Here is a 24,913-nt window from a genome sequence, read left to right on the forward strand (position 1 = left end):
ACTACTCATAACATTCATATTATTGGAACTTTTTTAAATGACATACTGAATTTATTGCATATTCAAAGAATATCTTCAAGCAAAAATGTGCGACAGGAAACTGTAATAACCATATATTTCATCTTATTAAAACTGCTCAAGCATAGGTGCAAATCAATAAATACCAACCAGCATAATTCACTCTTGATCGTTTTCTCCGTGTTGTTGGTTCTTTCCGCGATATTCGCATCAGAGAAACAGTCGTGATACTGTCCCATATTAGGCAGACAAAGCAGCTGCTTCCAGAGCCAAAATTCAGGGGATGGCATATTTTCAAGTATGAAAATGTTGCTTAGGGACAAAAATTATGTTGTATGGAAAAATATAAAAAGCTCTTGTTAAATGTTCGCATTATTTCAAGTCATGCTGTTAAAGTTAAGGTTTTTAGTTTGTTTTTGGACGCGGAGGTGGGACGGGCACAACTCTGACAGTGCTGTGGGTCGACAAACTCTTCACTGGCATTATGTATTAACTCAGTACTGTCCAACCCGCGGCCCGCGGGCTGATTTTAAATGGTCCGCCAGAGCTCGAGCAGCTATCTAGTTGTTACTTTTCAGTATTCTGCTGCGGCCCTCAGCTTCAAGAAAAACATTTTTCAGTGGCCCATGGTGTCAGAAAGGTTGGACAGCACTGTATTAACTGAAACGCTGGAAGGAATAATTAAGTTACAGTACAAGAGGTGATGAATGACGTACATTTAGCTTCCGGAACAATTTGGTACGAAATTTCAAGCTGTGTACATGTGACTGAGTTCCCAAATATGACCTGCGTGTCATGTGATAACATAGTGATTACAAACAGTATGGCGTCAAACGATGGAACTGTATTGGCAGAGTAGGTGATAAACTATAATTTATTCTCTGTCCATAGAAATATTCTTTATAATCTAGAGGATTTTATTATTATGATATAATTTTAAACATATTATTTTTGTTAAATATACATTTTTATGTAAAATTTTGATAAAATCACGCTGTTTGGTCTGATCCATAATGACAAGACAATAATTGTCTCAATTGCGATGCAGTGATAATTGTCACAACTGCGATGCAGTGATGTTGCCACAGGGGCATATTACAAACTATATATAAAGTATTGGTCCATGGGTAGAGTGTTGGAGTAATGTAATATCGTTCCAGGTTTTGGCCCCATAATTCTCTACCTACTGACCGATATTTCATAATTTAATTTTAACGAGCCTCTGTATGCGATGTAAGACGTTTATCCAGATAATGATGTTGTTGTCGACTCAGACATCAGTATCATGGTAGATGTCTTCACTTAATTTTGGTATTATAAGTAGATGGTCAATACTAACTAGCCGTTCTCTGCCACGTCTGGTAAAATAATGTTATGAAAGTAATAAAACATGATGGAAAACAAATTTTGATTTGGTGATGCCCAGAATGAGAACTTTTAGAAACTGACAGAATTTAAAAATCTTTCCGTCTACCTTAAAAATGTGGTCTTTGGGTTTAGATAGACGTTTACTGTACTTTCAAACTTGCGCAAAACCAGTCACTTATAAAAAAAGACCAACATCAGAGACGATGTAATTAAACCCAGCTTAGTATTTGGAAATAAATTATACTAATGGTGATTTATTGAATGCATGTATGTTAAAATAAAATATTACATGCCACAACAAGAAAAATATTTGTGTTTCTTCTTTAGCTTATTTATCATCAGACTATCCAGTACAATAAATACAGTCACCAGAATGCTGGGTTTGGGGTACCATACAGTTTGTTATGGTAACCCAGTGGGCTACTTCGTATGATTGATCCTACATTTTATCCCCAGAAAATGCTGTAAAAAAGAACAGTTCCAGATTCAAGTAAATTTGTTCACTACTTACCAGTAATTTGATGATGCAAGTTTTCGTTTTTGGTAATCCTAACTTTTAAATTTGTTAGATGATTATTAATAATGTGGCCAACTTAAAAAGGAATGAAATTATTTTGATATAGATTGAAGCCACTGTGGTTCAATGATTAACATGCAAGACTCTTCCATTGTTGTGTTAGGACAAGTCACTTTACTCACATTGGCCCAGTACTTTTCATTTATTCATCTGGAATGAACTAATTGGTGCAGACAATTCTTTGTTATCATTTCTATCATCATGAAATAATCTAGTGTTGTTCCAATTATCGATTATAATCGATCATCAGTTGGTTGAGCGAACCAATAAGATAATCGATTGTGAAACTCCATAATCGATTATGTGTAAAGGGAGACTACTTTTTAGTTGTATGCAAAGCACAAAGGTTAGTAAAACTCCCAGCCACTAAAGTTGACCTGAAATTTATTAATTCCCTTCACAACTACAAATATAAAACCCTATATTTCATAGGCACAAAATTTCATGATTAGGAACATATAGCCATTATTACATGATCAAGTTGTTAAATAGTTGAGTTATTAAATTTAAACACATTTTGTTGATTTGTTTCAGTTTTAAATGCAACATTATTTGTAGTATTTGTAAAAAATGATAAGAAAACCATGTCCTTCTACACTTAAAATTATAGACACATCACATATAAATGAAAGGATTTTGGGGGATTGTAGCAGTATTTCAGTTGCATATGACTTATCAGCTATAAAAAGTTGTGTTCATTTAACAGAGATGTAGAACAAAAATAACACACAACACAATAGACAAAAATGTAATATTATTATCAGGTTAAAGTATACATGTCATTAAAAGAGATTACTCCTGTATATTTACTAACATCTTGAACTATTGATCAAAGATATAACTGAATAACAAACAAAAATTAAAATTTGCTCTTAGTAACCGATTATAATTGATTATCAGTTGGTTAAGTGGAACTGATTATTGATTATGAATTTCTGACCGATTCCCATCACTAAATCTAACTTTGATCTTATTTTTTCAGAGCTGCATCAGTGGGTCGGCAAGGTTGGTTTCGTTGGGTTTCATCATCTGTGGCACATCTAGCCGAGGTAGAGAAAAGAATCATGCAAAGTAGGTAATTCATTGGCGAGTCGAGTCTTCCTTTCTGCAAGTTGAAAAGGCATTCATATGAAAATTGTTACCTCACTTGAACTTCTTGTTGAATGTGCTGATTAATTTGGGATTTTATCTGATTAAACGGTCTATATATGCAGACAGTGATACGTTTTTACAGTATACCTGTACGAACACGTATATCCCTTGTCTTTCCCATTCTGTAACCAATAATGTGAGACAAACTTGATCTGTCCTGTAATTTGGTTATATAAGTTTTAAAAGAAATGTTAAAATATAGATCTGTTTTTTTTTTTTACAGTAATCTTAAATTCTGTATGAAAATTTGAACATGAAAATATTTTCAGAAACATAGTTTTCACTTTCAGTAATTTCATTGAAGTTGGTTTTTTACCAGGCAGGGGTAAGATATCAATTTAACCACATCATGCTTTTGTGAATAAGAGAGGCAATTTGTGCTCAAATTAACATATGTCTGCCATTAAGATTGATGTCAGTCATCTTTTCTACAAATTTTGACCACAACCCCATGAATTTTAGAGGCAGTATTTATGTGTCAGTCGCAATGAAAAGTTCTTCGCTGTTTCCTGCCAGATTTATTTGGAATGCAAATGAATTCAGGCAATACACCAAGCATTATACTTAATCTGCTTTGTTGGTGAAAGCAAAACAATTTCTGAGGTATTAGCATTTTTCTATTGAGATATTAAAAAAAAAATTGTAAGTATGATACAGTGGTCAGTGACCCTGGTGCCTGACAAGCATTGATAATGTAGCCCAGTATGTACATCATTTAGTTATCAAGGATGAAATATAATTAGAATGCTGGTTGATTAAGTCAGAGATTGCATTTAGCACAGAAAGTTGTTGTGCTTACAGAAACTGTGCTTTCATTCTTTTCACCATGCAGATTTTTGAGTCTGAATGATGTTACAACAAGTTTTTCTTTAACACTGTATACCATTTTTTAACATGGCTAACCAGTCTAAATTTTCCAGCAATAATAAAAATTGGCAGAGAACAACCTTTTACTTTTTTACTGAGAAAATAATATGTTTTACATATTTTAATGACTGTCTCCTTAATTATCTTGGGTGATTAAGAATTCCTTAAATTGTAGGATTTTTTAACCATGTTGGATGTGACTGGTAGTAACATTATTGATTTGTTTTTTAATGCTATTGTATCAGTCTATGTATTAAAGCAATTACTAACTAGCCTGGTTTGTCTGGAGCTTATAGTTTAATGTTAGGTGCGCCCAACTGTGTGACAGGTGTTGATGAAAATGCAAAGCCAGGATTAGGGAAGAATTAGGACTGATGTTTAAGGCAGTCTGGCACCTGTCATATGAAGGTTAGCTATCTCATGCTTGTTTTGTTAGATCAGGGGTTTGAAAATGTCTGACGAGATTATTTTGCAATCAGTCATGAACATGGGAGACTGCCAGTGTATTCTCTTGATCAAGGTTTGTGCTGTTCCTGATTGGATGCATATTACACACGGAGTGTTGAAGTACTCCATTGTGATAACTTTTTTTGTCAAAGATATACTTTTATTTCACAATTTGTATTAACATTTTTTTCTTGCAGGTCTTAAGAGCAAACTTGTGTCAAAATTCGTCTTTCTGCCACAGAGCCAAAACAGATTATGGACAATCAGTGCCAATCCAGACAAAGACAGAACCCCACTTGTCATGATCCATGGTATGGCAGGAGGGGTTGGACTGTGGGCTCAAAACATTGATTCACTTTGTACCAAAAGCCCTCTTCATGCCTTTGATCTCCTGGGATTTGGTCGAAGTTCTCGACCTAAATTCAGTAAAAAAGCAGAGTCGGTTGAAATTGAATTTGTGGAATCAGTAGAAGAATGGAGGAAGGAAATGCAATTAGATAAAATGGTACTTCTTGGACACAGTCTTGGTGCATTTATTGCAAGTTCCTATGCATTAAAATATCCTGAAAGAATAAAACATCTTATTCTTGTTGATCCCTGGGGGTTTGAAGAAAAGCCAACGGATAATGAAAGCATTCCAAGATGGGCTCGAGTCATCATAACATTGGTGCAGCCCTTTAATCCACTAGCAATAGTCAGAGCAGCTGGACCTTGGGGTAAGAATTTTGGCACATGAGAGTAATTTAATCACCTATCTAATATCAATGTTCATCACATGACAAAATCTGTTGATGTTTTGGTAGGTAAAGCCACAAGAAACTCCTATTCGAGGCCTGAGATATTACATATAAGATGTTGATATCAGGTGACAAGTCCTTTTCATGCCTGTTTTCCCCCCAAAACACTCACTAAAAAATGATTGCATGATGTTGAGAAATATTCACACACACACACACACACACACACATACACATATATTTTTTGTACATTAGAGCTCCAAAGGAAATCGAGCATACTTGGCTGTTATAATCACTGTTGCTAATCCCAATTTTCCCGTGACTTAGTACCAAGCCATAGTTATCATCATATTTTGTAATTTGCATGGCCTTTATTTCACTTTTCTTTCATCTGTGTATTTGATAATGACTTGAGTTTCTTGAGATTTCTCCTTTTCATGAACTTAAATGGTTGACTGTCAGACCCGGTTGAATCAGGGAACCATAAGGCAGAGGCATATCAGTAGAAGTTGCATTATACTGTTTACATTTTTAGTTTTGATGGCACTTTTAACACGCAGGTTATATCATGCCAAGGGGCTACTGGTAAGTGTCTTTACCAAGGCTATACCAAGGTAGTTAACCCTTCATGGCAAGGGAGGTTATCAAACCTACGACTCTTTGATTACCATTCTAGCAATCTATCAACTGAGCTACCATGACTTTAATACTATTTACACAGGCAGATTCACGTCAGTTGCAATGTACATTTTAGGTGTTGATGAGTTGACCATCCTACCAGTTTTATTTGAAACAATAATTATCATTAGTCTGAGTTTATTATCTGTAACTTACAATGTTTGAATTTTGCATTATTAATTTCCATAAAAACATCAGGCATTTATCACAAATTTTGCTGCTTGGTATACATTTATGCTATCATATTTGCCCAAATTTTTTCTTACATCTTATCTTTAAAAACACTCGTGAATATTTTGTCTAAATTTTTTTTAATGCACTTGAAATTTCTGAAAGTAAAGGATAAAGTGATAAAATGGGCATAACTCAGTCCAAAATACCATGGATTTGACCCTCACCTCAATCTTTAGGAAGCTATGACAGAAAATGTCCTAATATAGTGTGTTCCCTCCAAAACGTGGTGGTCAGGGTCCACAACACGTAACTGTTTTGTACCAAACTGAGCTATAACCAACCAAGTCAGTTAACTGAAGAAAATTCTGCATGCACTAAAAGGGGGGGGGGGCAGATAAAAGAGGGCACAAATATATGTGCTTCTTTAGCACAGACACCATCTTAAATCAGTGTATATTAAATGAGAAATGCACATGTATTTTAAACATGGAGATTACATATATATTATTTTACTTTTTTCAGAGAACCAAGCAATGGTACACTTACATGTATAGTGTGTGTGTTTGTGTGTGTGAAATGAATAGAGTATCAGCACCATGTAACTCACCAGCTGATTTCATGGCAAGCATTGGATCCATAACACATGTAATTCCATTGAAAATATGTATACAGATTTAAAATGTTCAATAATATTGTCACGGACAAATATGCATCTGAATTAATTGGAGAAAAAAAATAACAGCAAAATTATGTAAGGAAAAACAAAGCACATTTATGGTTCAGTACATCCCGAAGTCAGTAAACAATGTCATTATCAATTTAAAACTGCCAGAATTTTCTCATCTGCAAATCAGAATACTTTGTTGTTTTTTTGTGTGGAAAAACTGGTCGATTTTCAGCTACTTTTTGTTTCAGTCATGTTTTGCTGTCCTAGGATGGTCGTCTCATTAACACCTAAATCTCTTGCTAGTTGTTTAACATTGGATTTAATCCTGCCCAGGGCTTCAACCTTGTCTTTAACATTAAAAGCTTTAGTTTTTTGTGTACTGTTATCCATTTTAAATGTATACTAGTTAAAACCTCTACACCTAAGCAAGAGAACAACTGCAGAAAGAATAATTGTCAGTCAACAATTGGGTCATTTTTATAGGGAATCTACGATATTATTCACTGGTCAACTGAATTGTATCTTACAACATCACTAAGCCACATGCACGTGTTGGCAGCTTTAGTTCTTTTAATAAATTTTATAAATCGTCACCCCATAATTTGAACAGAATTTAGTTCTGCAGTTGGCTTTCATGAGTTTACTTAAACTATCTGATTTGTAGCTCAATGTGAGAATCTTTTATTAGTCACTTTATTGCTTGGTGCTTGGTTGTGTGTACAGTTTAAGAAACAAACGTTATATCGGTTATTGTTTGATCAATGATTGTGCACAGAATGCATTGAAAACAAACACAAAAAAGACTTAATGGCTTTATCGATCATGGATCAGTAATAACAAGATTAACTCTTATGAGCAGACGTCATTCAACAATAAACTAAGACCAGAATTCTCAAAATGCCCAACCATTGGTTCAGATACTTGTAATTCCAATAATTTTAAAATTTCAGGAGTCATGCCATGATCTTGTTATATTCGAATTCATATTGAATCTCTTCTTCAGAATGATAATAAATCTTGAACACATTATTTTTTTGTACCTCTTAGAATATTTTTTTTGGTGTACAAGAAAAATACATGTATATGAAATTTCGGGAGCCACACCAGATTAATAATGTTTCAAATTTGTACACAGTCTCTTCCACAAAATGATAATAAGCTTTTATTCATTGTTTCTTCAACTGATATTAAATTTCAGGAGCTATGCCACAGTCATGGTATTTATAAATTTGTGTTATAATGGAGCATGCTACAGTGGAGCTGCACTGTGCTGTCCAATCACATAATAATGGTACAGGTGAATGCTTAAAAGTTTAAGTGGAGAAGTCTACTTTGTGCTTAGTATAAAATACTTGGTCACTTAAAAAGAATATGTTGTGCCAGTGATCTGAAATCAAAAGCTGATATGTAAAACATGTTATAATTTGTTCATACCTGAATCAACAAAATGGACTTTCTGAGTGACCTTTGACCTTCCTGTCTTCGGGTGGGCAAATCAGATCAAGATGCAGGCCTTCTGAATATTTTTGAACATTCATTTACCCGTGGACAAATAAATTTCATATAGTCTTATCTGACTGTTCAAACGTTACTTTCTAGCCCTGCCTAAGTAAATGACACAGTCTAAGTGTTATTTTACATTTTATTTTATGTTTCATGCCAGCTTTCCTATGCAGTGTCAGAAATAGGAAGCTTTTCAATAGGTTTCATCTTTCCTCACAGGGAAACTACATCTGGATGTTTGCTTCCCTGTCTGAGAATTTATTTGCTATGGCATATACATGATGAGAATTCTGAAGGCATGAGATTGTCGCAGAAGGGAACAAATAAAAAACAGAGTCTAAAATGTATCTACCCATTACTAAGTCTACTGTGTACTGTATGTGATAATTACTACAAATTTCTGACTAGTTAGACAAAAGAATTAACAATACAAACTTGTAAAATCCCATACTTTTCAGGTCCTGGGTTAGTGAAGAAGTTCAGACCAGACCTTAAGAAGAAATATTTAGATTTATTTGATGATGACACAATTTTCGAATACATCTACCACTGCAATGCTCAGAAACCTAGGTAAGTGCTTTGCAAAAAAACAAATTTTTCCCATATTGTCATGCATTATACTATTCATTGGTGCCTACATATATTTTTGGAGAATAGACTGGTATTCAAGTATACATTGCAAACTGTAAAAAAAATGCATTCACACTTTCATTAACTATACCAATCAAGACATGAGTACAAGATGATGGTGGTCATTGGAATTGACTGTATGAAGGTAAAAACTTGTATCAGAATTCTCACCTGTTGCTTTTTAGGGCTTGACATTTACTTCTGTACAAGGCAAGTTGGCAAAGGTTACTAATTCAATTCCTATAGACTGTAACATTTGGCCAAATGCACATACTCTTTGTAATATGGCTGGCAAATCACACTTTGAACAATATATCCAAGAATATGTATATGCTGCAATTTAAAGAAATATATATCCTTGTATGCACCCACTATAAAGATTTGGTCCTGTGATCACATCCCTTCCTCACCCCATTTACCTCCAGTAGTAACTCTGCAGTAATTGCGATAAAGTGAAAATGGCTTTAGGTTAAAGTGAACATAATTTACTCTCACGTAGGTTTCTTTTTAACACTTATGTTAGTTTTTGTCCAGCAACTTTTTTCAGCTAATAGCAACCTTTGTTCTCTTAAATATGGTTTTTAATACACCACAACATGTAGACCAGTTTGTGTAGCTCATACTATAATTAGTTGCCTGTGACCAAAAGTCAAATTTTACTTTCATAATAATTATTCATAGTCAATGACACTTGCTTTCAAACCTACTGCAAAAGCATGGTTGAATTACACTTACCAATTCAAAGAGACTTAGGAAAATTATTTTAGTTTTGGAATCCAGCTGTAAAGATAATTTGATAACATTTGCAAAAAAGAATACAGATTTCTCTCTAAAACTTATTTGTAATGCCCCAAAAAAATATTTTGGATCCCATGTGGATACAAAGCATATCCTAAGCTAAATAAATTTTGATGCACATTGCAACAGGTCTGACAAAGGGATATAATCTGTCATTGGTACACAAGCTCCAATTTGTTATATTCCATATTTTTTTGATGTTGCTCATAATATTCCTTGATGTCAGTAGATGTGCTTACATAAAATCAGTATCATGTACCTTCCTTCTCATATGTTCTGGAAATTTTTTATATAAAGGTGTTATTGTGATGTAAAGGGGAGGTAAATCTTGAAACAAACTTCTTTAGTGACTTCAGTTTACACCACTTTTGAGAGACCAAGCAGTCCTTCTCTGTGTTAGTGAAGACCCAAGCTAAATATTTTGTCAATTATAAAAGGAAAATTTTTCCTTCACAATTTGCTTCACTGTACTCAAGGAGTATAGATTATACACATACAGTAGTCCCCCTCTTATAAGGCCACCCCTAATGCAGCAGGGAAGTGGCCTTATAATGCGGGTGGCCTTTCTAGAGGGGGATGACAAATGTAAATAGTAAATACATATGAAAAAAGTCACAAGTACATTTAATTTTAAATATTTAATATTTTAATTAAAAAATCACATGCATGATGTGAAACAAATGTAAAACAAACTTTGTCATCATTTTCAAAAGATTGCTATGAATAACCATTGATATAGTTTTAAAACTGTCTTTATAATTATGTTACAGTTCACATCATCTGTCACTTTGTTGGTAACAGTCTAAAAAACAAACCAGTCTCGTCACATTAAAAATATCCTTGCTGTCATATCCCTTGCATATATCGTTTAGTCTTTTGTTCCAATCTTCGACAACTTCATTATTAACATCAGCCGATTCGCCACTAAGGACAGAACACTTGATATTGTGTCGTATTTGAAATCTGTGCAACCATCCGTTACTTGCGGTCGTCATATCCTAATTCAATTGACAAAATGTTTGCTTTTTCTTGTCATTCAAATCAGGATACAAATGTCTCCTGGCTCAAACAATCTTCCTTTCTCCGTCCATTTCACCTTTCCACTTCTGCAGAATTGTTTCATTATCTTTCACGATACTGTTTATCGGAGTCTTCCCGACATTAGTTTTCTGCAAGGATCCTCGACGATCCCCCCCCCCCCCAACCTCCCGTCAGTTGAATTACTTTCACGTTCTCCTCTAAACTGAGAATTTTTATTTTCCTCGATGACATGTTGATCTTTTTGCAGTAATTTGTTCATGTTGCCAACTACAATACTGATAAAACAATTCTGTATGCATCTAAACAAATTGCCGTGTTTTTAAAGGCACTGATCTTGTCACGTGATTCGTTAGTCGCAGTCTGGTACCCTATTGTTTTTATACATTTCTTTAAACTGAGTGAGAGAAGCCAAAACGGTTTCGATATGTACCATTAACATCACGCAGATTTGACCTCGCGGCCGCTAGGATTCGTAATTTTTTGACAATTATTGTCAGTAGTAATAGCCACTGATTATCAAAATGAACAATCTCAACATCTTACTTAGGGAAGCCATAAAGGCTACCAAACCATTTTCCTGCTGACTTGGGTATTGTACATCGATAGTGCCACTTCTCAGCTGTTACTACTGTTCAATAATTGTAATTTTAACAATTATCAGAGTGACGAAACCGGACATCTTATGATAACACAGCAGTAAGGCTAATTGGATTACATGTACGTACCCTTTTGTATGGATTAAAATTTGAGTCTTTCTCGGTTTTTATGGAATAAATTTGGCTTCTCGTGAGGCGTAAATGATATAATATTAACCTTAGTGGTAAATGTACTTTACTCAACACTTCTTTCAGTAACGAAAACCTGACATCGGGAAACAGAAATCGGATTACTTAACACACATTATGAATAAAATACTTGTTCTGGATACATATTCAAATAAAATGCGGCCGCTTGTGAGGGGTAAATTTTATAATTTTGCACTAATATGCTGGCCGCTGGTCGCGTTAGCCGGGTGGCCTTTCGCGAGGGGTACTTTTGAACACAAACTCGTCGGTGCCAACGGATTCTGGCCGTAAGGAGCGGGTGGCCGCTGGTCAGAGGGGCCGTTCAAGAGGGGGACTACTGTAATAAACTCAAACATTTGAAATAATGCATGAAAATTATTGAGAAATCAGAAAGTTATAAATTCATAGGTTACAGAAGCGAGATACATCACTTAATAGATTATGGTCATCTAACCACAGTTGTCTGGTTGTGTCCAGTTGGATGTCATCTGGTTTGATAAATGTGATATTTTTAAGCAAACTTTAGGGTATAAACTGTACATTTTTCATCCTTAAACCATTAATAATTTAAATCATCAAAATTATTACAGTGAAACCTGTTATGAGAGACCACTCCTTCTGCCAACAAAAAACGGTCTCTCAAAACAGGTGGTCTCATAACAGGTTTGTACAAAAAGACCAGACTCCAAAGTAAAGTTTTAGAACAATTTAAAGAAAAATAACCACAATCACTGTACATATATTCTATTTCTTTTTTAACAGTTCTTGCTAAAATATTGTATGCATTCATCTGAAAACAAAATTATTTAAAGATATACTTATTATCATTAAACATGAAATCACAGTTACATTTGAAGATCACATGTACATGTATTAGTTTATGAAATCATTTCTAATTTACTCCTTTTCCCTTATAACACCCTAAATTTATTTTACTGATGTTTAAACCACTAAAGTGCGTGTGGTCTTCCATTATTCAATTCTTTCAGCTACAATAATTATTTTCTCCAGCATTAAAATTTGTAATTGTTAAGTTGTAGATTCTAACATGGTTATTAAGGTACTGGGTGTTAACATTATTAGTGCTCAATTGTAATATTGACTGTAAAAGTGTTCATTTAACACATTTTCAGGTTTTTTTTCTTTAGCATGACCAATGGCCAATGTTGACCTTGCTGAAGCAAGGTTGAACATCTACTTATCTTTTCCTATTACCTACAAATCCTCCAAGTAGTTGATGTGCACAATTCATTCTAAACTCCAACTGGGTTCTAGCTCTTTCCCTGTTGTTTTTGATGACGATATTATGGTTCCGCGATTCTCTCGTCAGAAAATATGAATTTACTATTGAAATGTTGAAAAGGAAAAAAACAGATACTTCCACCATTTCAAGGACTTTCTACCAAGTTGCCCGCATTTGATCCTTATGGTCTACTCCATACAGTTTGACTGGGAGTGGACATGGAATATCCTTGATGGAACCATTTTTCTGCTTCTGGCTAACAGATGTTGGTACACAGTATAGTGATATTCTTGTCACGCTAAACTATAACTCTCGTGTCTCCTTTCTGTTTAATTAAGCTTTGGGCCTGCTCCTTCAGCTTTACTTTGTGTAATCCAGATGGAAGACCCTTTTGATTTGATTGAACTGTTCCGCAGCCATACGTATCTTTTTGTCAAAGCTGAAGAAATAGGTCTGGAGATGTCAAAAATTTGTCGGTGTATACATGGTGTCCAAGACAAAACAAAGGTTCCATCAAATCAAGAATAATCCTTTGTCCAAGAGTCAATTCTGGATTGTTTTCAGTTCTTCCAGTATAAACCTGAATGTCCCCAACATACCCATTATGATGATCTGCTAGAATCCATACTTTGATGCCTCTCTTGGTCGGTTTTTAAGGCATATACTGCTTAAAGCCCAGTCGTCTTGAAAATCCAATCATTGCTTCATCAATGGACACCTCACAATGTGGGTTGTATTCTCTAGTGCATGTGTTGCGAATACGCTCCAATATTGGTCAAATATGGGCCATTTTGTTGTGACCAGGTGTTCTTCGAGGAGGGTTGTTGCTGGTGTCAGTCACATGAAAATATTTCTGTAGATTTTCAAATCCTGCACGAATAAATTTCAGTTCAATGCAGGAAGGATGGAAAAGTTTGTCCTTTTACCAATACATATCTTGGGCTGGTGATGAAAGGACTTCATAAGAACATGAGCCCCAATTAGAGCTTTTATCGCATCTGGTGTTGTTGGATACCATGTTTTGTTTGGTGATACTGAGATGCATTTTTGGGCATATGCATTGGTTTCATTTGCATTGTCCGAGTACAGGTCCTCTGGAAATAACTAATGAAAAAAAGTCAATTTCTCTTTTTTCCTTGTCCATGTTTTTGTAGGTCCGGTATTTGGTCCACTAAAATCATCGATTTGGACAGGCCGAAGAAGACCGCTCCAGTTGTAGGTCTGGTATTTGGTCCACTAAAATCATCAATTTAGACAGGCCGAAGAAGACTGCTCCAATCTGCTAGATCCGCAAGAACTCTATAATCATCACTATCAGCATCCTCTTCTGATGATGATTCAATCTCAGAAACTTCTATGTCCAAATCCAAATCTTACAAACTGCTCTGGTGGCTTCGTGGTTAGAGTGTCTGTCTTGGAAGCAGGAGGTCGTGGGTTTCGATCCCCGGTCGAGTCATACCAAGGACTTACAAAAATGTTACTAACAGCTGCCTCACTTGTCGCTCAGTATTAAAAGGTTAGTGTTAGGACTGGTTGGCCTGGTGTCAGGATAATGTGACTGGGTGGGACATCATGCTACATGTCTGCGGCATGATGCCCCAGTGCTAGACATCACTATAAACTGCCACATTGCAGACATTGTAGCGATATGACTGAAAAATTGTTAAAGCTACGTTAAAAATCCAAATCACATCACATAAATCTCACAAAATATCCAACTGCCGAACATATCTTTCCTCTGCTTGCTCAATATTTTCGAGATCAAACCCAAAAAACTCCTCATTTTCCCTCTCATTGCCATCAAAAATCACTCTTACGTCTGCCATCATTTGCGATTTTTCGTTAACAGAACACATGTAGTGAAACTGCTCTCAATTAGTATCCCTTGGCTTCTGAACAATTAAAATTTAAGGAAAGTAAAAACCATTTCTGATTGGTTTAATATTGGTCTGAGTCTGATTCTTGGGGAAAAAAAACATTTGTAGCCAATCAGAGATGTTGTATCTAACACTTTCACCATGACTGGAGACTGGATTGGCCATTGAATACAGTAAACAAACCATGAGTACAGGTGGGATCGGCCATTGAATGCAGAAACCGGATCATGCGTACAGACGGATTGGGGCCGAATGAGTTAATGAAATATACAGAAACATTTATCTCATCATTTACTCAGAGACAAAAGTAAATGGATTAATTCACAGCGATTAACTCTGTAAACAAGGTGTAACTCAGTGGCATCAACTTGAATAGATGACAACTTGGTGATTGGGATGTAATCACCTTAACTTAGGGAAAAAACAAAACAAACATCACAAGCCTTTAACACTATCAGTTGAATCCCTCAGATGATTTTCACTTGCTGGTTTAATAGAAAAAGACCTTATTCACCTCCCAGGCAATATGGATTAACTCTAAAGACAAAACAATATATGTGACAGCTGCCTTAATTTCAGCACTGCATTGGCAATTCGTGACATATAAATTAGCCATGTTTATGGGCTGTACCATTTGTCACTATATACAAACTGGTTGCCAGGCTTCTTTTTTAAATTTGTAATTTTTTGTTATATTTTATTCTTTTTATGTTTGGTTTTGATCAGAACAATCTTTACTATTCAAGCGGTTGTTCTTACAAATGATTACATAAAGGTCACTGGCGTCTGTTCTCGCAATATGGTCTTAGGGAAACTGGGTCCTACTCCTAGCTACGATAGGCCCGGAACCAGGCTAAGTGCTGGAATAATCTACATGTATTTCAGTCTGGTTTACAAAACAAAATAAAAAACATTTTTAAAATGTCCACTATCGGTAGCCAGCCTTTTAGCCTTTTTTTTTTTTAGCATGGGTTTAAGCGGTCATTGTAACAGTGAGATTAAATAAAGGTCAGTGGAATTTATCCGTTTTTGCAATGTGGTCATTCATAGCAGTGTCGATATGCATATTTTGCCAAGATATCATGGTCACTGGATGTGTCCAGCAAGTGGTCACTCACAAGACTAAAAATTGGTATTCTGGATAAGACAAAATTTACGCAACAGACTACTTGTTCCTAAAATTGCAAATGAATTCATCCAGTGCATTCCTGTCATGATATTTCAACTGTTCAGGTGAGTGATATTGGGCCTCTTGTATTTATTTGTTTTATATTTGTTTGGGGGTTTTTTTTACATTAATTTCTGATATTCTATTATGAGGATTATGTTGTTTAGGGTGCATTTTTCCTGATAGGCAGGAGAGCTTGTGGTATTCTAGTTTTATTAACTTTACATTTAAATAAATATGATTATTGTTACCAGTAATTCAGTTATGTAAATGTATCAGGATATTTTGTTGGTATTCATTTCCTTTTCCTTTTGACATAGATTATGTCTGGGCACGTAGCTGATTGCACAGGGCAAGTATGTTATGTGATAACTTCCTCAACTGGGCATGTGGTATAAAAAGTAAATGTTGATTCCTTTTTCTGCGGTTGTTTGACATGGAAAGAATGTGCTTTGTTTTGAAAATAACTGTGAGTGATATGAAGTCAATTCTGGACCTGAAAACTTTGGGGCAACTCCAAATCGCCCACTACTGTATGAAGAAGGAAGTGCTTCGGTTGAAAACAGCAGTTGCAGGTGACATGGTTGGTAGACTCTCGCTGTACCATATTTTGGATCATAAATGTATATTTCAGTTGTGTAGAAAATTATTTATTGTTAAAACATTGCACCTTAAAATCACCTGGAAGCAAAATATTTAATTCTATGTAGAGATCTAAATAGTTGGTTTTAAGCACACCTGGCTTTAAGGTATGGTCCTGCATTGGCATACATTGTCAGGGGTGTGGCCTATTAATATTTTAAGTGTCTTAAAAGCATTGGACCAATTGCAACCAAAACTTGTGTGAATACCTTTAAATTTCATACAGAAAATAGCAAGGTTGCCCCGAGTGGCCGAGTGGTCTAAAGCGCTCTTCGTTACGGATCACTGCCATCTCACCTCTGTCTGCGGCGGTTCTAGTCTAAGATTCAGCCAATGTGGGTATGTGAGAAAGCTTGCCAGTAGCTTCTGAGTCGGTGGTTCTTTCCGGGGTTTCCTCTGGTTCTTCCTCCACCATTAATACTGGCCGCCATGTATAGCCTATCATGTGCTGCAAAATGGCGTTAAACCCCACAACAACATACAGAAAATAGCAATCCATCTTCAGGAATGGCCACCATTACTTAATACGGACAAACCTTGCAATAAAACAGACTTGGGAGAAACAAAATCACAAAGCACAATGACCTGTTAAGTCAGTATAATTGGAGGCAATCTGTCATCATATACATCACAATTAAACAGCATCTTTTAAAATGGCTGATGCCAATCCAGGATCAAATATGGATGCCTTTTTAAAATTAGTTAAAAAACTGTACATGGTTTCTTAAAAGCTGCTTGAGAATTTAATTAAAAAGTTAAATTAGAAAGTGTTCAGGGATTGAAATATTTCATATTTATACAGATAATGCCGATTCATCATCAGATTGGCCACTGTTACCATGTATAGCATTTCGTGTGCTGAAAAATGTCATTATACCCAAAACAACAACATACAGAAAAAAAAATCAAAATGACTTAAAACTGCTGGACATAATTTAATCAGATCGGACAGAATGCATTTCAGCTTGGAAGGCCTTCTCTACAAATAATGCCAGTACACTGTCATATATAACTGCCATTACTAACAATATAAAAAATAAAAATAACTTCTCTGAAACTGCTGAACAGAATTTGATGGAAGGCTTTTCAAGTTTTCAAGTTTGTACAAATGATGCTGATCTATTATTAAAGTTGTGCACATCACTAAAATTAAAACAAAGCAAAAACGACCTCTCCAGAAATGCTTAAAAAAATTGACATAAAGTATCCTGGCATAATAATCCTTTTAATTTTGCAAATTTGATGCTGATCCATTATTTATTAATTCAATTGTTTCAAAAAGAAAAGAAAAAACTTTGCATGACTTTTTCTCAAATACCAGTCAACAGAAGTTTCTACGGTAACCCAGATTTCTCGGTCAACTGAACTTTCATTCAAATGTAAAGTACTGGTACATGGCAGACAAGTAAGTGAATTTAGGTGCACTGGGGACTCTTCTTATTGTTTACCACTACCCTGCCACCCACTTCCTGGCATTCACCCACCATTGTAATGTGTATACCAAAAAGACATTCCATGTGCAGTTGATTGGACAGAAAGTATTATATTCATGCTTCATTCTACCTTCAAAATGATGGCAGGGAGGGCTTGAAATTAAGTATAATATTTCAGGCAAGTTGTGTACACACAATTTTATAATAATGCTTCCCAGAATGAAAACACCAAAAAAAACCCAGTGAACTTCAGGTATTTCATATTATTGACTTCATACAAGTATAAAGTCCAAACCGACTTGCTTTATTACATAATACTTACAAATATAATATCATTCATTAGCTCTAAACAGCATTTAAACAATGACAACTGAACTCTCTTTTTTCAGCGGTGAGACAGCATTCAAAGCTTTATCCATGTCATTTGGCTGGGCCAAGCATCCTATGATACAGAGAGTTGGTCAGATACAGAAATCAATTCCCATGACATTTATACATGGCTCTGAGTCCTGGATCAGTCGAGATACATCCTACACAGTTAAATACATCAGAAAAGACAGCTATGTAGATGTACAGGTAAAATACCAGTTTGCTTTTATTTATTTCTACTATATTACAACGGCAATGAATTTCCACAATTATATTTTTTCCTGTATATGCTCTAAGATTCTCAACTGTATAGAGTTAAGAATTGTTGCGTATTTTCCATTTTAAAGAGTTATTGGCACATCACATTCTAATTTAGGCATTCAGTGCATTTTTAAAAGATAATATTAGTACTACACCCAAATATTTAAAGATTAATCAAAATAAGGTAACATTAAACAATTGTAAACAGTAATTCTTAATTTGGGCATTAATGACACTTGACTCTTTTCAAATGAGTAATTAGTAGGGTCATTGATAACTAATAAAAGGAATATTGGTTTTAACAGTGACCCTTGAGGAACTCCTACTGTGTTCTGGAATGTATCACTTAGAACATCATTAGAACAAATGGTTTGGAATATTGGTCCTTTTTTTAGCTTTATTGGTCGTAGACCAGAACTTTTGGGATGGTCTATTGTTCATTGTCTGTCATCATCATCTGTCCTTCCATTAGCACGTTTGTTGTCACTACCCCTAAACAATTTAGACATCAAATCAGTACAATTTTCATTTAGAATCAAATAGATCATGGGATAAATGTGTTAAGTTCATGGCAATTCTCCAAATTGTTAGGAAATGTAACTTCTATTCATTGCTTACAAAAGTTATAACCTGTCAAAAGATTTATTTTATTTTGTCTCTGTTTCTAACTTATACATACATTCACAATATGGCCTCATGCTACAGAGTCTGATCGATATAGTGATTGTGTTCATCTGCCAGCAATTTGTTTTTACAAGATAACTTTTCTAGGAGTAATTGGATTTTCAAGTTAACTTTTCTGGGAGTAAATTGATGTTCAAAATTGTGTGTGTGATTTGGATTGTGTAATGTAGCTTAAACAGTTTTGCAGTCATACCACTTTGATGTGTGCAGTTTGGCCATTTATAGTGATGTCTAGCACTGGGTCATCATGCCGCAGACATGTAGCATCATGTCCCACCCAGTAACCTTATTCCGACACCAGGTCGACCAGTCCTAACACTAACCTCTTAATGCTGCAGGCCAAGCACCGCAGCTGCTAGAATCAGTTTTACAAGTCTTTGGTATAACTTAGCTTAGGTTCGAACCAGTGACCTCCCACATCTGAGGCAGATGCTCTTGCCACTTAGGCCACTGGATCAGTCGATTTTAAAGTTAACTTTTCTGGGAGTAATTGTATTTTTAAGTTAACTTTTTTGGGGAGTAATTGGAATTTTCTGTTAACTTTTATGGAAGTAATTTGATTTCAACCAAATTTGATTGGCAGCTTTATATTAATGCGACATTGAACATTATATTTTTAGCATTTTGTTTTGTCATTTAGAGCAGAGGTGGGCAAACTTTCCAGTGCAAGTGCAAGTGCCGTGCCACACACAAATTTACACCTTGTCGCAGGCCGCATAGTTCATTAAGTAAAATAATTAATATTTGAAATAGCAAAAACAAAAGGTTTTTCTAAATAACATCTAATTATTTTTCAGTTGTTAATATGTTGTTAATATTTGAAAACTTAAACTTCAAAAGAAGCACATTTATTTGATAAACAGAGTAACATAAACAGAGTCAGTGCGAATGATGACTTGTTCCTAGGCTGCATGAAAACCCTTGGCAAGCCGCATGAAAGCCCTTGGTTGGCCGCATGCAGCCCGCGGGCCGTAGTTTTCCCACCCCTTATTTTGAGGAGTTACAGCACTTGATTGAGACCTATAATATCTTTTGTAATTATTTAGAGGAGTTACAGCCCCTGATTGAGACCCAGAACATTTTGTGTTATCATTTAGAGGAGTTACGGCCGCTGGTTTAAACCTTGGAGTGTTTTGTGTTTTCATTTAGAGTAGTTTTGACTAATGAATCTGTTTTGGCAGAATAGAATTGTTTGTAACTTTATATTCATTAAACTTTTAATAATTTAAGTTTCCAGCATTTAATGTCATCATTTACAGTTGTTATAGTCCCTGAATACCCATTTTCCTACTTTGGTTTATTAAAGAAGCAGTACTTTACCAGGAAATATTTCGTTTCAGTCAAATTTGGCATGCCGTTTTGTATTGAAGTGATTGAATGAGTTTGCTTTCCATCATTATTTACATAATTTATTGTCCCTGATTGACTGTTCTCCTGTTTCCACAACCTAATTTCAACAACAATTTTTAAGAACTGAACTAAATATTTTACAGGATTCATTAAGTAATATAGCTTGGAAATCAGGGTTGATTGATTCAAATTGGTTGATTTATATCATTCCCCAAAATCATCCAATTCATTTTTAAATTATTTTTGACAGATGATAATACAAATTTTGCAACTTAAATCACTTGTAAATAACATTAAAATCTCATACACTCTAATGTGAGATTGTATAAACACGTTGGATCTGCTCAACTACTTGTACTTGTGTATTTAAACACTAAATTATTAAAGGTATGTTTTAACTTAATTGTAGTTATTGTCTTAATCTTGCTTTTTAATTACATTAAAATAAAACATTGTACACTATGTATATATTCTACAAATAAATTGGAAACTTAAATCTATTCTTGTATTCACTAAATTTCATTAACATAAAAGAATCTGATTTAAATACTTAAAAAATCTGAGTAAATGTTAAACTAAACTGTTTTTTAATTTTTTTTTTTTTACAAACATCATGATATTTTGCAGTCCTGTTGGAAATCAATATTTATTATATGCTCATTTTTTCCCCGTTAACTTTACATTGTCAGAATTGTTCAATATTCCCTGATACTGAAGGCGCGCGACAATACATATATAGCATTCACGTGAATAAAGGAACTACTTTCTATTTAAACAAACAATGACACAGACACAAGCACTTTTGATTTGTAAACAAATCATATACACTCGTGTAAGAGGCTCTTTATGTTGTGGTTATTTAAATTTGTTTCTGAATGAACTAAAACATGTTTCGTGGATTGCAAAAAAAAACCAGCTGTTTTGGCACATTCCGCGTTGATACAATGTTACGGATTTAGGCTAGCTACATTATATAAAAGATGGACGATTATGTCCTTACAAATAACATACAAGTGACAAGGCATATACTGTCTTCTTTATCTGGTGATAAGAATGGCAAAATAAAATATACTTACAGTTTTACATCCTGAATTTCCTCAAAATGTTTTTTCTTAATTCTGCAAATCCGAATTACATGAGCCATGTCATAGGTTTTCAATCTGGATTACACATTTCGAAAGTATGCTGTAATTTCGATGATAAGTGTAATTGCACCCTCCTTACTGCACTCAAAATGAAATACACATTAAATTCCATAGGGTCTTTTTGAAAATTGCAATTGAAAGACTTCATATTTTTCCCACGTTATGATTTCAAACATTCAATGACAGAAACAGAAACACATTTGCGGATGTAAACACGCTTCTTCCACGCCACTTCAATCCGATGGATTTCATGTATAATTTGCACAGATGAATCCAGTCCAAAATCACAAACTTTCGTCGAATCGAAACAAAATACCAAAATATATTCACTCCAGATCAAATGGAAAAGTCATTGCAATGCACATTCATTCACAATATGACTGCAAATTTCAATTTTAACTAGACATGCCATTTTCTTTCGAAAGTTATGTCGATCACGCGACTAAGTTCAAATTTATCTGGGCGGAGCTATGTGCGCATTAATAATGATGTCATTTTGTAATGTCAAATCTGCACTTGTGTATTTAGTTTGGAATACAGCATTCATTCATTTACGTTGTTTCTTATAGTGTATTTTGTTTATATAATTAAACCTTTGGTAGAATAAAAAAATGAGCATATAATAAAAAGGTTACTGCATTTGTATGGGAAAATATGAACTCGTTTTGTCGGAAGGATATACTGCACTCACAAGTTCGTGCAGTATTCCATCCGAAAACTCGTTCATATTTTCCCATACAAATGCAGTAACCTATAAATACAGACTGCACAAATGGCCATAGCAATGCTAAGTATGTTCATGCATGGTGCTGTAATCCATTTTTCAAGCTTCATGACAATGAATCCTATCAAAGGGTGCATGAATACATCATCAGTAGTTACTTTATTTGGTTATGAAAAACATCTAATTTTTTCTTTCTATATCATGATATAATTTTAAACAATTGAAATACTTCTTGTAAAAGGCTTGTTAAAAATTGGTATGTATGCAATTTAAATTATTCAGCATTTGTTAGTTTGAAATTTTGTTGCATTTCAGGTCATCAATGGTGCAGGACACCATGTTTATGCTGATCAGCCAGAGGCATTCAACTATCTGGTCCAAAAAGTCTTGGACAATATAGATTCAGCAAAAGATAACAAATCTTCCCAATCCAGTCCACTAGAGGACCAAGAAGGACTGCCATGTAGAAAAACAGACTTGGAATCTGTGCCCATCACACTTTCCACATAGATATTATTTTCAAGTGTTACATCCAACAGTGTGTCCAACCATACAGCAGAAATATTAAGGACAGCAGGAAATAAACTTGATATAAATATGACGTGCTGAAGCAGTCATCCATCTTTCTTCTTGTGCAAGTGAGAAAAGAAAAAGTAACTTTTTAAATTCTTTAATGTCATTAAAATTTTTGTGTACAATGGTTTTTATGTCTTATGAAACAAAATGTACACATGCTGTATAGTGGTAAGTTTTAGTGGCTGAGAAATTTAATAGTTTTAGAGTGAAATCATGAAAATAAATTGTTATTTAACACCTTTCATGTTAATAATCTGTAACCAATAACATAATTATCCAAAATCAATAAATGTATGTCCATGAAAAATACCCTTTTAGTGGCAGGCTCCAGTGGCTTTAATTGCACTGACAGACTGGGCCGGGGCCCCGAGTGGCAGAGTGGTCTAAAGCACTCTCCATTACGGATCACTGCCATCTCACCTCTGTCTGCGCCGGTTCGAGTCTCGGATTCAGCCAGTGTGGGTACGTGAGAAAGCTTGCCGGTAGCTTCTCGTGGGTCAGTGGTTCTTTCCAGGGTTCTTCCTCCACCATTAATACTGGCCGCCATGTATAGCCTATCGTGTGCTGGAAAATGGCATTAAACCCCACAACAACAACAACAGACTGGGCCTGTGTACGTCTACCATGCATCTGTCCATCTTTGAATTTTGCACTTTCATCATGAGACTGATATATAGAGTTTGACCTAATGTTTGATAGAAAGCATCCTGGCATGAAGGTCCTTCAGATTTATTGAAATGATATTAATTGTTCAGTATGCCTACTGTTAGTAAAAATAGAAGAAAAAGCTTTAATGATGTCCACTCAAAAATGATCAAGAAAATCTGCCATTCAGTATGGTTTCTCTAATTAAATACAGACATGTTTTTCTTTTAAACTGCTTAACAAATCTTCAACAAAATTTGACCAATTGGCAGAAAGTACTTTGGCATAGAGCCTTTCAGTTTTGTACAAATGACGCTGATCCATAAATAATATGGTTGAAGATTTTTAATAAAACTGGAAAAACCTTCAAATACATGTTTTCATAATCAGTATACAGAATTTTGAAGTGATTTTTAATGAAATCATTCTATTCTATTGATCCATATTTATTGCATTGGGCTGTTGGCCAAATACCAAACCTGTGAGTGAACTGTAACCCACAAAGGACTCATTGTCATTTTTATGTGTGTTTGTTTCCTTGATCATGCCAGAGAAACAAAACATAGCTTAAAAAATGAGGAATGAAAATAAGAATAAGCTTCCACACTCTTTTTGAAAATAATTTTTAACGAGTTTCTATGCAACTTAATTTTCCAATAAGGAAACAACTTTTTTTTTACTAGTGACATTGATAAGTATCTTTTTAGGAATTATAGCAAATTGACAAGAGTGGATGTTGCACCTCATTAAATTTAATTTAAGATGGAGAAATATCAAAGATCATAAATGACTCCTGCCTTTTTAAATTTTTTATATCCCGAGTTTTGGGGTTTCTTTTTTAAAATGGCAAAACAGTCGTACTTATAACGTGATACCTATATACATATTATGAAATATAAGAATATATATTTATATACATATGAATATATCTAAATAAAATACTGAATTTTACTTTAAGATCTGCATATTTTCTTCCAAGCAATTGCTTAGTTCTTTCCTTTTTTACCAATTTGCATTCATGCTCATACAGATGGAGAAATTGTAAAGCTTAGAAATCTGTTGCGTATTAATTGTTGTGCCCCATCATTTTTTTTTACTGTGATAATGTGATATATTGTTAAACATGTGATACATAGTCAAACATTTGATATTAATGTACATATTAAATTTGAATAAAATAGTGAGTTTTTTATGTAAATATCTGCCTTTTCCTTTCCTGAAATAAGTCCTACATTTTGTTTTCATGTTTCCATTTTGCTCTCTATTCTCTTTGGGATGGAGAGATTTCAAAGATTAAAGAGTGTTATATCTTCCCATCAAGCAGTGGGGGCATCTTCATGTTTATTTTAAAATT

The 24,913-nt window shown here is 34.6% G+C and overlaps 1 protein-coding gene across 3 annotated transcripts; it reads left to right on the forward strand.

The window, feature by feature from the left end:
* Nucleotides 1-249: 249 nt before the first annotated feature.
* On the forward strand, nucleotides 250-24,751 carry LOC149780500 ((Lyso)-N-acylphosphatidylethanolamine lipase-like). Of its 3 annotated transcripts, none has more exons than XM_089937477.1 (6): nucleotides 250-316; nucleotides 2,946-3,034; nucleotides 4,627-5,145; nucleotides 8,647-8,758; nucleotides 18,195-18,381; nucleotides 22,654-24,751. In XM_089937477.1, exons 2-6 carry the CDS (start codon nucleotides 3,028-3,030, stop codon nucleotides 22,846-22,848), a joined length of 1,020 nt encoding a protein of 339 aa, XP_089793603.1. In that variant the 5' UTR covers nucleotides 250-316; nucleotides 2,946-3,027; the 3' UTR covers nucleotides 22,849-24,751. The 3 variants fall into 3 exon arrangements, with proteins under 3 accessions (XP_089793603.1, XP_089793601.1, XP_089793602.1); XM_089937475.1 differs by lacking the exon at nucleotides 250-316 and adding an exon at nucleotides 463-873; XM_089937476.1 differs by lacking the exon at nucleotides 250-316 and adding an exon at nucleotides 854-877.
* Nucleotides 24,752-24,913: the final 162 nt, after the last annotated feature.

Source organism: Sinohyriopsis cumingii, chromosome 16, assembly GCF_028554795.1.
Source record: "Sinohyriopsis cumingii isolate HCF-2022 chromosome 16, ASM2855479v2, whole genome shotgun sequence".
Taxonomy (NCBI): domain Eukaryota; kingdom Metazoa; phylum Mollusca; class Bivalvia; order Unionida; family Unionidae; genus Sinohyriopsis; species Sinohyriopsis cumingii.

What these genes read in the sequence shown, in the direction of transcription:
- LOC149780500 (XM_089937475.1), top strand. Translation starts at nt 722, where the DNA reads ATGAATGACGTACATTTAGCTTCCGGAACAATTTGGTACGAAATTTCA. An exon ending in TGCAATGCTCAGAAACCTAG is followed by an intron (nt 8,759 to 18,194) that starts GTAAGTGCTTTG and finishes CTCTTTTTTCAG; the next exon opens with CGGTGAGACAGCATTCAAAG. An exon ending in ACAGCTATGTAGATGTACAG is followed by an intron (nt 18,382 to 22,653) that starts GTAAAATACCAG and finishes GTTGCATTTCAG; the next exon opens with GTCATCAATGGTGCAGGACA.